The sequence below is a fragment of the Nannochloropsis gaditana genome, assembly GCF_000240725.1.
Source record: "Nannochloropsis gaditana CCMP526 unplaced genomic scaffold scaffold393, whole genome shotgun sequence".
Classification (NCBI taxonomy): Eukaryota; class Eustigmatophyceae; order Eustigmatales; family Monodopsidaceae; genus Microchloropsis; species Microchloropsis gaditana.
This window is the reverse complement of record NW_005803560.1, coordinates 12,683-27,717: the sequence shown is the minus strand read 5'-3', so window position 1 is coordinate 27,717 and position 15,035 is coordinate 12,683. Positions and strand designations below refer to the sequence as shown.

The following is a 15,035-nucleotide window of genomic DNA, read 5'->3' as shown; positions in this document are numbered from 1 at the left end:
GACAATGATTAAAAATGGCGAGGCGGCTTCAGGATCCTCAACGGCATGGCGGAGATGGAGAACAAGCTGAACAGAGTTCTTCGCTCCTGCATCGAGCTGGCAGAGAGAAATCCTATCGTTTCTATACATGACCAAGGCGCGGGAGGGAATGGGAACGTGCTAAAGGAGATTGTGGAGCCCCTGGGTGCGTCTTATGACCTGCGGAAAATTCCTCTGGGTGACCCCACGCTCTCGGCGTTGGAGATTTGGGGAGCGGAGTATCAGGAGAACGACTGCTTCTTGACCACGAAGGAGGATTTGCCCATGGTGTTGGCCTTCGCCAAGCGGGAGAACTGCACCATTGCGGCGGTGGGCGAGGTGACGGAGGACGGACGGGTGGTGGTGGAGGACTCGAAGACCGGGACCACGGTGGTGGACCTGCCACTGGATTTGGTTCTGGGGAAAATGCCGCAAAAGGAGTTTCCCATGATCCGCGTGCCCATGCCCCTCCGCCCGCTCGCGCTCCCCGACGGGTTGACCGCAGAGGCAGCCCTGGACCGCGTTCTGCGCCTGCTCGCCGTCGGATGCAAGCGCTTTTTGACCAATAAAGTGGATCGATCCGTGACGGGACTGGTGGCACAGCAACAGTGCGTCGGGCCCCTACACATCCCGTTGGCGAATGTGGCCGTTCTGGCTCAGAGTCACCTCTCCACAACGGGCGCCGCCATCACGTGCGGCGAGCAACCCATCAAAGGGCTCATCGATCCCGCGGCCATGGCGCGCATGACGGTGGCAGAGACCATCACGAACATCATGTGGGCCAAGCTTTCCTCCCTGACGGACATTAAAGTGGCGGGGAACTGGATGTGGGCCGCCAAGTTTGAAGGTGAAGGTCCCAAGATGTACGACTGCTGCAAGGCCCTGCGTGATATTCTGATCGCGATGGGCGTGGGCATCGACGGCGGCAAGGACTCCTTGTCCATGGCCGCGCGGGTGGAAAGCGAGGTCGTCAAGTCTCCTGGCAACCTGACCGTCCCCGCCTACTGCACTGTGAGCGACATCACCAAGACCGTGACCCCTGACCTCAAACGCCCCGACGAGAGCTCTTTGGTTTTCGTGGAGCTCGATGCCAGCAAGGCCAGGCTCGGAGGAACCGCCCTGGCACAAGTCTACAACCAGCTGGGCGATCAATCGCCGGACGTGGAGGACCCCGCGAAGCTGGTTTCCTTGTTCACCGTCACCCAGCAGCTGATTGAAGACAGAGCTCTGCTCGCCGGGCACGACCGATCCGACGGTGGCTTGATCACGGTCCTGTTGGAGATGGCTTTCGCTGGAAACTGCGGCATTGACGTTGACTTGACTTTACCCGCAGGGGTCGAGCATACGGCACTGGCCACCCTCTTCAATGAGGAGGTTGGCATCGTCCTTGAAGTCCCGACGGCTGCTGCGGACGGCGTGGCCGCCGCTTATGCAGCGCAGGGGCTGGCATCCTCCGTGATTGGGAAATCGACGAGTGAGAAGAAATGCGTGGTGCGTGTTGACGGAGAGACGGTGGTAGACGCGAGTATGCCCGTGCTCCGAGACGTGTGGGAAGCCACAGGGTTCGAGCTGGAAAAGCTACAGTGCAATCCGGAATGTGCGATCCAGGAGCACGAGGGCCTTGCCTCTCGTACGGGGCCCACGTGGCATCTCACGTACTCACCAGCGCCTACGCCCGTTGCGTTGATGGAGGCGTCCAATAAGCCAAAGGTGGCCGTTATCCGACAGGAGGGGAGCAACGGCGATCGGGAGATGATTTCGGCTTTTCATGCTGCTGGGTTTGAAGTTTTTGATGTGCATGTGAACGACTTATTGGCGGAGACTGTAGCGTTGGATGCCTTTCAAGGCATAGTTTTTGTGGGTGGCTTTTCTTATGCAGACGTCTTGGACTCGGCCAAAGGCTGGGCGGCAGTCTTGAAGTATAACCCGAGTGTGCTGGCACAATTAGAGGCCTTCAAAGCTCGTCCGGACACCTTTTCCTTGGGAGTGTGTAATGGTTGTCAGCTCATGGCCCTGCTTGGGTGGGTGCCTTACCCTGACCACAATGTGGCGGAGGCGGCCCAGCCTCGCTTCATCGAGAATAATTCTGCTCGCTTCGAGTCGCGGTTCAGCTCCGTGCAAATTCAGCCGTCCGCTGCCATCATGTTCGCCGGCATGGCGGGGTCGTCCTTGGGGGTGTGGGTGGCGCATGGGGAGGGACGTGTGCATTTCTCCACGCATGAGACGCAGGATTTCGTGGTAGCCAAGCAATTGGCGCCTATGAAATATGTTGACGACGACAACAATCCTACGGAAGTCTATCCTTTCAACCCTAACGGCTCGCCCCTGGGCATCGCTGCACTCTGCTCGGAGGACGGACGGCACTTGGCCATGATGCCTCATCCGGAGAGATGCTATCTTGGTTGGCAGTGGCCGTACTTGCCGCGTGAGTGGGAAGAGAAGGGAATGAGGAGCGGGGTTGGACCCTGGCTCCGTATGTTTCAAAATGCTCGTACGTGGTGTGAGACACACAAAACAACGAATTGAGGAGATGGTATCGGTCCTGGTGATAGGCGCCATCGATCCGTCGCAAATCGGATACTGCGGACTCGTGTTGAAGGCTATCGCTTAACACGGTAAAGTAGCATGATTTTGTATTGATGAAATGTGGCTCTCAACTGAAGACTTGTCCAAGATGTTTGGTAGAGAAGGGCTTGGGGTAGACTCATGAAGGAGGATGGTGAAGGTGGGATGACAGAAGGAAGTCTGGCGGCTGCGGAGGCTGCTGGCTTTGAGAAGCGTAAGTCGGTTGTATCCAACTTCAAAACCAGGAGAACTTGGAAAGTAACGGCTTAATCGACGTTCAAGGACTTATGGCATCCGACAACATACATGAGTAGGAAATCGAGGCGATCCGCAGCATGTCGAGCGTGTTTTCCTCGCGGGATTTTAATTTTCTCGGGAAGTTAGAAACTGGGTGCCACGGAGGTTATAGGTGTATGCCGGTATCCCGGGAAGTTTTTGTTTGAAATTTATTGGTAACTTGAGCGAGGATAGAGCTGTACGCCGTCAAAAAAAAAAGGCAAAGTAAGTAGACGACAGTAGAAGGATTAGCGGGCCTCGAAGTCATGGCTTACATGAGTTCTTTTGTCAAAGCTTGACTGGGAAGATTTAAACTATTTTACCGCTTCATGCTCTCGCAGCTACGAAATATTCAAGTCGCAAAGACCCAGAGGGTCGACATTTTTGCTTTCAGGGAAGCATTCATCGAGCCACTTTTCGGTCTGAACGCCAAGCGACAGCTTACTAGCACTCGTGGGACGCTGTGTCTTGAGCGCGAACAACACGCGGTTCACGTCCTGTTCGGTGGGCCTGGCTTCGTGAACTTCCCCCGATGCAAAGATCTTTCTGGTCGCTTCCATAGAGCCCTCCAGTAGGTCTGATGACCGGGCGGCGACATTCATGATGAGAATACCGCCCTCGTCCACCAGACGAGCCCTGCATGACTCCAAGAAGTGCCCGGTCAAAAAATCAGGCGCCGGGCAGGAGATACCCAGGCTGGCGTCCGCGTTGTCCACATCCACAATAATCGCATCCCATCGTTCCATCTCCGTGGACGACTCATCTTCGTTGAGCAATACCCGTGTATGACCATTCCCTGCATCCACACGCAAGCCTTGCTCCCCGCCACAGCTGAACCCAAACCATTCCTTTGCCACGTCTACTAAGCCCACTTCCAGTTCGACCACCGTCACCTCCAGGCAAGGGACATAGTGTCGGACGAAGAGTGCCAACCCCCCGCCGCCCAAGCCGATTAGCAGGCAATGCCGACGTTCTTGAGCTTTCGCGGCCCGACGGAGGTGAGGATAAGTCAACGCAATGAGGCCCCCCAGCATAGTGCGATGATAGTCAAAACTCAGGTAGGACCAGTCGACGGCGTAGTTCTGTGCAGAGGGACAGGTATTCCTACTGGCACAATCTTTCTTCGTACTGCTGCCCTTCTTTTTCTTCTTGCCGCCTTCGACGACCTTTTGCTTGCCCTTCTGCGGCGATGGCACTAGCCGCACCTCACTCTGGATCACATGCTGGTTGCGGTAAAAAATTAACCGTCGCACCACCGCCCCCCTGTCCTTGCCGTCTTCGTCCTTGTCTTCCTCCTCCTCGACACAGTACCGGCCACAGCCCGGCAGCTCCCCGGATGCCACCACCGCGCTTCTGGCCCCAATGGAGTCCCCCACCGCCAGATAGGGCACCATGTACGCGGGGTCTCGGTCCACGGGCACAAAGTCTATCACCACCGGCCCTAGCTCGGTTTTCACCTCGTCCATGTCTCGGAAGACGTGGCCCCGATTCATTCGCACGCAAATCAGGCGGCGGTAATCGGTGCTCAACCCGACTTGCCGGAGCCCGTCCGCGGTGGAGAAGAGCCAGTCGTGCTCCCGGCCTTGAGGGATGATGAAAACGGCACAGGGTAGGGGCGCAGGGTTTTGAGGGACGAGATCCACGATACTGAGTGTGTAGCGTGGTCCGTCTGGGGCGGCGGAGACGATCTCAGACGTCGCGTCTGTGCTCCTCGGTGCCAGCCAGATGTGAATCTCGCCCTTAAAACGCCCGGGAACGATGTCGCGGAGTTCATGTTTAACTGCGACACGCTCTTGTGCCATGTTCACGAGGGAGAGGACGTCGGCGAGGTCCGGGGCGCGGAAAGTTCTCGCCTTGTCGTCAGCCAGGCGGCGCCCCGCGTCGTCAAAATGCACGGATATCCTCTTTCCGTCGCCCTCCCCAGCTTGACCGCGAGACGCTACTCCGACAATGATTAAAAATGGCGAGGCGGCTTCAGGATCCTCAACGGCATGCAAAGAGAGGCGCCAATCCCCTGACCTTGAACCACCGAAGCGTTCCAGGAGCTTGCCCAATATAAAGTCCTGCCCCAAAGTCACGACCATGTACCGCCCATTCGGCGAGAGCACGTCCTCGACCTCGTCCATCATCATGTCTGCGTGACACTCGCTCTCTGGGGTACTGAAAATAGCGTCCAATGTGCCCTTGTCCAGAACCACGTCGAAGCTGCCCCTCCCCAGGCCTTCCGCCAAGCCCGCCGTCACGTCCATGACTTCCCACTCCATCTCAGGGCACGACTCTCGCGTCTTGCATCGCATCTCCTCGATAACCGACGCACTGAAATCGACGTTGACTATCCGTTGAAAGCCTCCTTCCTGGTACAAATCGGCCGAGAAGTCCGAGTTACCGCAGCCGATCACTAGCGCGCGCTCGCGTTTCCTCCCTGCACGCCAACCCTCTACCGTTTTCGCAACAAAGGGACGCAAATCATTATAAGTTCCATACCATTCGAAAGCCCGCTGTTTGCGTTCCCGGAAGAAAGCGTCCCAATACGCCCGGTCCTGGAACTGCTGAAAATGTTGGGGGAGCAAGTCGAGGTCATCCCGGGGAGAGTCCTGAGGCTTCGACGGGGCACTCGGAGACTTAAGAGCCTCGATGCTGGCCTTTTTAAGGCTTTTGAGCACACTGGCTGATACTGGGGGAGGCATTCTGGCGCGGCTTTTCCCCCTGTGTGTATGCTTGCGTCAGTTTTTTGTTCTTGAAGGCGTCGCAGGCGGCAGCAGGGTATGATACCTTGGTAGGGGACACGCTGCGGCTGGAATGGTATCGCGATGAGTACCCCTCACTCTCATTTAGCTTGGCACATGCCCAGCAAAGAATCGTGGTTACCAGACAAAAAAATCTGACGGCGACCGGCTCGTCCTCCGTCGATCAATCTGAAATGCCGCGCGCTATGGGTGTTGTCTTTCCATATTTCCAAGCCTCCTAGGGGTAGCGGCCTTTCAGTGGGGACATACCAGCTTCTCATCCGTCGGCATCCACGTGTTACAGAGCCTCCAACTCCTCATCACTTACTTACTGCTGGTGGCGGGAAAGTCTTACTGTGAAAGAGGGCATCACGACATTGGCAATGCAGAGGAACGGGTAAGTAGCTTCCGACATTGTCTTCACACCCCGGAACCCTCGGCGCATCGTGCCGGCCGCCGAGTGGTTCAACCTGAGCGCCCAGCGTGATGCAGATAAGGCTCTGACCAATGCAGACTGCGGATCATCATGCCTCATTATTCTTCCACAGGCGCTCACTCTTATATCCCGCCTTACTGACGTTGGGAGGAGTGTGCCTTGCCAGCATTGTTGCGCTTCCTTTGGGGGTGAAAGCCCGTGTCGCGAAGGGGAAAGTAAAAAGTAAAAGAGGCATGGATCCTTTTACTAGATTCTGGATGGAATGGATGACGGAGTATCGCGGCGTGGTCATGGTCATGGTCGTCCTCCCTCTGTCATTCGCGTTCGAGCAGTACTTCGAGGTGCGGGACTGGTTCTACCGCACGTTCCAGGTCGCGCCCAGACTCCACGACGCCCGGGTCCGGCACGTGCAGAAGCAAGTGAGGCGCTGGAATGCTGCAGGATTGCGAGGCAAGAGGACCATGTGCACGGCTCGGGCGTCGTGGCTGACCATGTAAGCGTGCACTTAGATAGAATTTCGCGTGGATCGGGGCCTGGATATTATAGACCAAGTGTTCTTTTTTGGGGGTCCGATGCGATCCAGCGAATCAGAATGAACAATACAGGGCACTGATTGTCTTTCCACCGCAATTTCAAGGTCGACGCGCACCGCCACCTTCAAAGAGGACTGCAGCAAAATCGAGTGCTGCCTCCGCGACATCCTGCGCGTGGATGTGGAGAAGGGGTTCGTTCGCACCGAGCCGCTGGTGGACATGCGCTACATGACCCGCACCTTGGTTCCCCTGGGGTACCAGCTCGCCATCCAGGTGGAGATGGAGTCCCTGACGATCGGAGGGCTCTGCATGGGGCTAGGCATGGAGACGAACTCGCACCGCTTCGGGCTCTTGCAGGAGACCGTCCTCGCCTTCGAAATCGTCACCTCCCACGGAGAGCTTCTCCGCGTCACGCGCGAGAGCAACCCTGACCTTTTCTACGCCTTGCCCTGGTCGCATGGGACCTTGGGCTTCCTGGTGGCGGTGGAGCTGAAGATCATCCCGATAAAGCCCTACGTCCACGTGCGCTACCTGCCGTGCCACACCCAAGAGGAGCTTTGCTCACAGATGAAGGCTTTGAGCGAGGCGAAGAACCCCCCAGAATTCTTGGAGGCGACGGTGTATAGCAAGGAGACGAGCGTGATCCAGGTCGGGGAGTTTGCGGACGTGGACAGCCCCGAGAAGCGGAGGAAAGTGAACGGCGTCAACCATTTTTGGAAGCCCTGGTACTACTTGCACGTGGAGGAAGCGTTGACGAACAAGGGCCCCTTCGACGAGTATATCCCTGTCCGACACTACCACCACCGTTTCACTCGCTCCATCTTCTGGGAGCTGCGCGACTTGATCCCCTTCGGAAACCATCCCCTTTACCGGTGCCTGCTGGGCTGGCTGGGAGCGCCCAAGGTCTCCTTTATCAAATTGACCATGACCCCTCAGATCAGGCGAGAGGTGGTCTACAAGCACGTGGTTCAAGACATGTGAGTCCAGTGAGGGCATCGTATTTAGGAAGGCGCGCTCCTTCAGGACCCTGTAAACACTCTCACGCAAACTCCACATCTACCCCCTGTTCCCAGCATCATCCCCGTGGACGAAATGGCACATTCCATCAACCTGTTCCACGAGTGGTTCGAGATCTATCCTCTTCTTATTTTCCCAATCGCTATCTTCGACCACGGGCCTGCTCATGAAGGTTTCCTTCGCAATCCCACAAAGAAGATTCCTGGCAAGAACTGCCAAATGTTCTTCGACTTGGGTGTCTATGGAGGTGAGTTCAGACTGTGTCGTCGCGGGTTGAGGGTACCAAGATTGCCAAGATGAATTCTCTTTCCTATCGCGGACTTCGCCCGCCTTCCTCTTCCTCCTATAGTTCCGGACAAAGTCCGTCGAAAAGAAGCTTGGGATGCCAAGGCCCGCATTAGGGCCATGGAGAAGTACACACGGGATGTAGGAGGGTAAGAAAAATCCCTGAGGATGGTTGCATCTCCTAGATTCATCAGCCCCATGCCCCATTCCTGACGCCCAACGTCAAGCTTCTTTTCTCACGATCCCTTCCTTCCTTTTTCTGTGTGTCACAAGTTACCAATGCCTGTACGCAGACACTTTTATGGACGAGAAGGAGTTCAGGCTCATGTTCAACCACGCACTCTATGACAAGATGCGTGAAAAGTACGATTGCGAGGGCGCTTTCCCCTCTATCTACCAGAAGATTCGCCCGGAAGCAGGTGTCCTGGAAGACGAGGGAGATGCCAACGAGAAAACGGCTGTGTAAGTAGTCGGTCGAGCCTTAAGAGATCTGCGAGGGGCGTAGGAAGGACCTCCGTATTAAGAAAGTGGATACAAGCCTTTCTCTCTGGGAGAGAAGGAATAAGTATAGAGCTGGAACGTTGAAGGAGGAATTGAAGGAGGAAGGAAAAATAGTGAGCAAATGAGCAAATGCCTGATTTATAGGAGGCCAAAGGCTCACATTAAGCGACAGACAAAAAAAACGAATTGATGCTATCGCGGTTTTATCTTTAATTTCATCTTGTGCGCCCCCAGAATTTGAGCTTTTCAGGGCCAAATCCAGGCCCAATCTGATCAACACCGCCATGATTGTGGTGCCGTGTCCGCTGCGAACCGTCGCGAGATTCAGTTTGCGATTAATTTGTTTATGGCACAACGTGGGATCTTTCTCGTCACCAAGAAATTGCGCGCGATCGGACCTCTTTCAAATGGTCATGCGGGAGCCAAAGCTTTGGTCCTTGATTGAGAGTTTGTCTTCGTTCTTAGAAAGCAGATCGTAGGCAACCAAGTACTGTGAGCCGCATGGTGGGGGTGGGGATGGGTAAAGGAATCAAGGGTAAAAGCACGGTCAGCGGGCGACTTGAGTGCGGGACTATCGGGTTGCCCAGAGTGGGTACGATCTAATGGAGCCTTGGCACACTTTCCACTGCCACGCAACCCAGCAAATCGCGTCCGAAAGGCGTCTCTCCTGTCACACACATAGACACGCCAAAGCCCTAGAGTCGTTCCCGAGTCCACCACCGAAATCCTCCAGCTCCACCTGGCTGCTCCACCAAAGTACGCACCGAGTTTCGCAGCTCTGTCGCCGCCATTTTCAGGTTGAGGTATTCGAGCGAGTCTGCCTCGAGTAGGGACTGCCGGTAGTCGTACACGGACCGGTGCCGTGACAGCTTCGCCCCCAACTTGGCTCGCGTCTGGAAGTATTTGGTAGGGCTCTCCAGGTAGTTATACGCCTGGAGGGAGTTGTCGGGAGAGGAAATCAGGCTCAAAAAATCTATGTGAGCACATTCACGCCAAGTCCAAGGCGCATATTTCCTGTTAACCCCCCACCTCGCGCCGACCCTCGTACCACGTCCTCGAATCGATTCAGCTCCTGAATCACCTCCTCCTGCACCCCAACGTGGAACTGACCACCCGATTCGATGGGGGGAATACTCAGTTGAATCCACAGTTTCACGCAGCCAACCAGCTCAACCGCCTCTTTCCATTCCTTTCTAAGCAATTCGATCACTTTCATGATAGTCTTGTTGCAAGGCACGGCGAAGTCATGCGTGTAGTCCCAGTGTGCATGGCCGTGACGCCCATTTAGGTGCCCAATTTCGTCCTCCGATTCCTCCTCTGAGTCCGAATGTGACGGAGCGTCCACATGCGCGGCGGGTATGACGGAAGCGGCTGCCTGCTGGGTCTCTGTCATTTTCCGCTTTTTTCTCCGGCCCCCTGCCGCCGAAGTTTCTCCTTTCTCTTCACTACTTGAAATAGGTGGTATGACTGGCGTGACCTCTGATTCTGGGGGAAGCACCGCATCATTTTCTAAACGCAGCAGCTCGTTTTCCAAGAGCGAAGTCAAAAGTGCAATTTTGGCCGGAAATTCCTCTTTGAACGTCATCATGCCTTTTTGTTTCAGCTCCTCCGCCAGCGCAGCGACAGCCTTAGTGTTGCTGCTGTTGCTACTCATCTTTTAATTTCTATTCTGTATACTTTTTGGTTGTGGAAATAGAAACTGCAAGGAGAAAGCGAGAAGGAAGGCCGGGTCAGTCAGGGCCAAAGAGCAAAGAATGGTGCGAGGAAAAAAATATGTTGAAAGGTCCTGCCAACATGCATTCAATGAAGCATGTGCACGGCTATAAGAATCGCACCAGGCAGTATGTTTTGTGACGATTTGGCACACTCCCCTGCATACTTGCTTCCATTCGCTTCCACTGCCTGTCTGGTGCGGCACAGTTTGTGTCCGCCTTCGAAGCTGCTACTAGCACGGATAGGCCAGGCTCTCGCAGCCCGGTCAGTCATCTTGCGCCACGCAAGACGTGTGCTTGCATATTACTGGAAGAAAGCTCTTATTTTATCTATTTGCCCAGCATGATTGAAGCGTGCACGGGTCGCTCCTACACTGCGGCATAGGCATCCTAGGACAGGGCCAGACCAGATGCGCCGTACTAAGTGGGAGAAGGGCAACTAATGCAAGACTTCTGAGGGACTTCAGGCACACTCACTTTTCATATACCTTCACATGAATATTGCAGGAGAGCAAGAGTGGCAGGGGATTCAAATTTGTGTAGTTGAGCGACACAATTATGCTTCCAGCGGTTGCAGGTCGCCTGAGCCGCTCTATTCTGCGCGTTCCTGCATTTAACAAGGTAATCCTGAATAAAAATAGCCGCTGAGGTTGCAGGGTCGCTGGGTTGATGCGATCTGATTCCTTCTCTGACGTATATTCTTATTCACCTCTCCTACTGGCTATGCAGGGGCATGCTCTGACACGGGTCACAGGCGCTGGGTTCCACAGTGGACGGGCAAGGCTCATGACCAACTACCACCCCACTGCACAACACAAAGATGAGCCGGGGAACAGCGTGAAGGATGCGTGGGATTTTTCCGAAGGTAGGTAGACGTCGATGAGCAGGCAGCGTTCATATGGCTACAAGCCTCGCACTACCAGAAGCTCGCTTCTCGATTTACCTCCAAACATAATCTTCTCTCGTCCTTTCTTCTTTTTAATGGACAACGCTGAATTCTTTCAAGAGAACTACAAGCGCGTCGATATGATTTTGCATCGGTATCCGACCAACTACAAAGCTGCGGGAATTATTCCCCTGCTGGACCTTGCGCAGAGGCAGAATGGAGGCTGGCTGCCCGTGGCGGCGATGGACAAGGTCGCCTCCATCGTGGGGGTGGTACCGATGCGCGTTTATGAGGTGGCCACTTTCTACACCATGTTCAACAGGTGCGAGGGGAGGCAATGGAGGTGTGGGGACAGTTTCGGCTTGTAAGCTGTGAGAGCCATTACAACTCTCCTTCGTACTAACGCCTACATCTCCTTGCCACCCTGTGGGCGCTTCTTACGCTTTTTCACATTTGGCAGAGAGAAGGTGGGGAAGTACTTCATTCAGCTCTGCGGTACGACACCCTGTATGGTGAATGGCGCCGAGGAGATCCGAGCCACCATCGAAAAGCACCTCGGCATCAAGGAGGGAGAAACGAGCAAAGACGGTTTGTTCACGTTGCGGGAAGTGGAGTGTTTGGGTTCGTGCGCCAATGCCCCCATGGTCCAGCTGAATGACGACTACTACGTAAGTCCGGGAGCGTCGGGAGTTAAAGTCTCGGATAGGTGGCGTTAAGAAGTGGCGAGTTGGAGGCTCGTTCTTCAGCACAAAACTAATGGCACGCTTTATGTTGCCCACGTTATCCTCTTAGCACCCTTTCACCGTCTGTCCTCCGTTTTTACATCGCTACCCCGCTTTTTCCAGGAATGCCTAACCCCGGCCTCCACCATCGAGCTCTTGGAGGCCTGCAAGAAAGGGAATCCTCCCAAAATGGGCCGCTGGGGCTCTCTTCCCATGAATGGACAGGTGTCGTGCGAGGGCCCCCACGGGAAGACGACGCTGAAGGAACCGGCGCCTGCCCCCGGATTTATGATGCGAAAGGACTTGGACGGGAACGTAGACCCTGCGACGGTGAAGCGGGACATGCATTACTAGGAAAAGGGATGAGGATTCTAGATTGGGGGGGGTTTGGTAAATTTACAAGGTCCGACGTCTCCCTGGGCCCAGACGCCCAGGATGAGGTTTGTAATACCGATGCCCATCAAGCGGTGCCAGACAGTGAGGGTCTGATGAAGGAGTGCATAGCTTTGATGATAAAAGGTGTCCATGCAACACGTAAAGAAATACGATACCAGACTGACGCAGGCCTATCATGCGTTTGCTGCCTCTTTTGGGGGGGGGGGTCCGTATGTGTACGAGGGCAATCCAAGCGCAATGCCTGAACCTCTCGTGCGCTGTCTCCCCTGAGAGGCACCAGCATCAACGAACGCCTGTGTTTCAGTGGGCCCCTCTGCTTGGACATGTGACGGTGGAGTTTACCGTGATGTCGGCTCGCGCGCTACACGTTGCAATGGAAAGTCCGGTCATTTGAGTCAGTCCCCGTGGAGGTGTCGGGGAGAGGGAACGTTGAAACTCGCTCTTGTCGCTACGCCTCGAGGGGGCGAGGAGATTAAGACACCTACAAGTGCGCATTTCGTCCGCAGTGGACCGGACACGACTCCAACCTGGTGCACAAGTTTGCCCTCGAATGTCTCTGTCGTACCAAAATTTGGCCTGTGGCTGCTCGTGGCGGTCTCTCCGAGCTCATTTTGGTGACAGATAGCGCCGAAGCTTGCCTATTCTTTCGTTCAACATGCCGGGCATGCGCAACGAGCGACCTCGGCCCAACTCATTTTCCACCCACGGCGCTCTTGCTGCAACGTTGGGGCATAACCTTCCTTCGCTCATGCACACCGTAATGGTTTTGTATACTGCTGGTGCTCCTGATTTTCATGATTCCTCATTTGTCCTCGGACCGTCCCATCCCATACCCCGCAGGGCAAGGCAGGGAGGATGGATTTCTGATATAGGGACAGCGTCCTGCAAGTCCCCCTTAATACACCTGCGCACGCTCGTATACTTGCAAGGCCGAAAAAGCACCCGCTGGTGTCTCGTGCTGCTTTTGTCGGCGGAAGCAGTGGCCCGAACCCCCCGCAGTAAAACAGTAGCGTCCGTGCTCCGTCCAGGAGGAACGTGGGAGTAGTTCGACGCGACCAGTCGTTTGTCATCCACGCAGTATGACGTCAACATCATCCTCGCAACCCCCACTACCCGTGGGGTCGCAAGGGCAGGCCATCGCGGTGATCAGCAACAAGTACAGGCTCTCTCGGCGGCTTGGGGGGGGTTCATTTGGTGACATTTACCTCGGGGAGTATATCCCCACGAGTGAGAAGGTGGCCGTCAAATTCGAAAAGCATGGCGCACGATGCCCTCAGCTTCGCCATGAATACAAGGTCTATCGAGAACTTCAGCATTGCGCAGGCTTTGGCAAAGTCCACTATTTTGGGCAGCTCGATTGCTACAACGTGATGGTAATGGAGCTGCTGGGTTACTCGTTGGAGGATCTGTTCAACAAGTGTGGCCGCCGCTTTTCCCTCCGAACTGTGTTGCAGCTCGCAGACCAGGTATTGGAACGCGTGGAGATCATGCACAATCGCCATCTCATCCACCGGGACATCAAGGTACGTGGAATATGGGCCGGGGGGGGTACCGCTGGCGGCCCTGTCGGAGGGTGCTGGCGACCTGTGCTCCGGCAAAATGCGGCCGTTATTTTGAAGACACCCTCTCATGGTGTCCACGCCACGCATGTCGTAAATCCCCCCCCCCGAACAGCTTTGTGATTGTGTGTCATGCCCTGTGTCCTTTGCGTTTTCCAGCTTTCCTTCGAAACCGCACCCATCTCATGTGTGCGTCCGTTTGCCCATCCACCACAAATTCACAGCCCGCAAATTTCGTCGTCGGGCATGGGCCTGCGTCCGCCATTGTCCATTGCATCGATTTCGGGCTGAGCAAGCGGTACCGGCACCCGCGCACGCTCCAGCACATAGCCTACCGGGAGGGCCGCTCCTTGACCGGGACGCCCCGCTACGCCTCGATCAACAATCATCTGGGCATCGAGCAGTCACGTCGAGACGATTTGGAGTCGATTGGATACGTTCTCATCTATTTTTTGCGCGGCATTTTGCCCTGGCAAGGACTGAAGGCCAAGACCGCGAGCAAGAAGTACAAGATGATCATGGAGAAGAAGCAGTCCGTGTCTGTCGCGGAACTCTGCCATGGTTGCCCGGTCCAGTTTGCGGAGTACTTGTCGTACTGTCGCTCGCTCTCCTTCGACGGGAACCCCGACATGTTCTACTTGCGGGGCCTATTCCGCGATCTCTACGTACAGCAAGGCTTTGGCGTGCACCAGTCCCCCCCCGCCACCATGCCCTCCATGATAGCAACGGGAGGGCGGCCCACTATAGGAAGTGCCGCGGCATTGGCTGCTTCAGCGGGGCCGATAGAGTGGGATTGGGATAGATTTGTGAGTCCTGCATATTACAGCGCCTCTGCCGGCGGAGGGGTGCCGAGTGCTGCCGATGGGGCGAATGTGGGGGTGAAAGGACGGGCTGTAGTTGTGGCGAAAGAAAAGGCGATGAAAGATAACGCAGTGAGAGGCAGGGATTTGATGGATATAGCGGGCGGGGACGATGTAAGGAAGGAAATCGTTAAATCTGCGAGTGGAGGAGAGGGAGGGATTGTAGCGATGCAGAGTTCGGACTCGACTTTGCCCGTGAAGAGGCAGCAACAGCAGCAGTCGCCCTTGCATCAGTTGAAGGAGTCCCTACGGATTTCTGATGACGGAGAAGCCGCCGTTGCTCGTGGGGAGGGGGGCGGCGGTGCGGACAATCAGCAGGGCAGCCAGGGCAAACAGAGTCACAAAAGGCACCTCTCTCTCTCCCAGGTTGCAGGGGATGGAACTGCGAACTACGCGGCGAAAAGCGGGCCTAGTGGAGCGGGCGTCGGGCTTTGGGGTGCCGGAGAGGGAGGGGGAGGTGTCGACGGAGGGATTTACAAACAGCAGATGGGAGGGTGTCGGCCCAAGACGGGCCACGCCTTGCAGCAGCAGCAGTCACAAGCT

At 55.7% G+C, this 15,035-nt stretch overlaps 2 protein-coding genes across 2 annotated transcripts; both read right to left on the bottom strand.

The window, feature by feature from the left end:
- Positions 1-4,180: 4,180 nt before the first annotated feature.
- Positions 4,181-5,098, bottom strand: NGA_2020720 (methyltransferase-like protein 13; the record flags this gene model as incomplete). Its single annotated transcript, XM_005854756.1, has 1 exon — positions 4,181-5,098. A coding segment is annotated over one exon (918 nt), but the record flags the coding sequence as incomplete, so codon positions are not given.
- NGA_2028220 (cgi-01 protein) lies at positions 5,078-5,516 on the bottom strand (the record flags this gene model as incomplete). The annotated part of the gene is made up of 1 exon (XM_005854757.1): positions 5,078-5,516. A coding segment is annotated over one exon (439 nt), but the record flags the coding sequence as incomplete, so codon positions are not given.
- Positions 5,517-15,035: the final 9,519 nt, after the last annotated feature.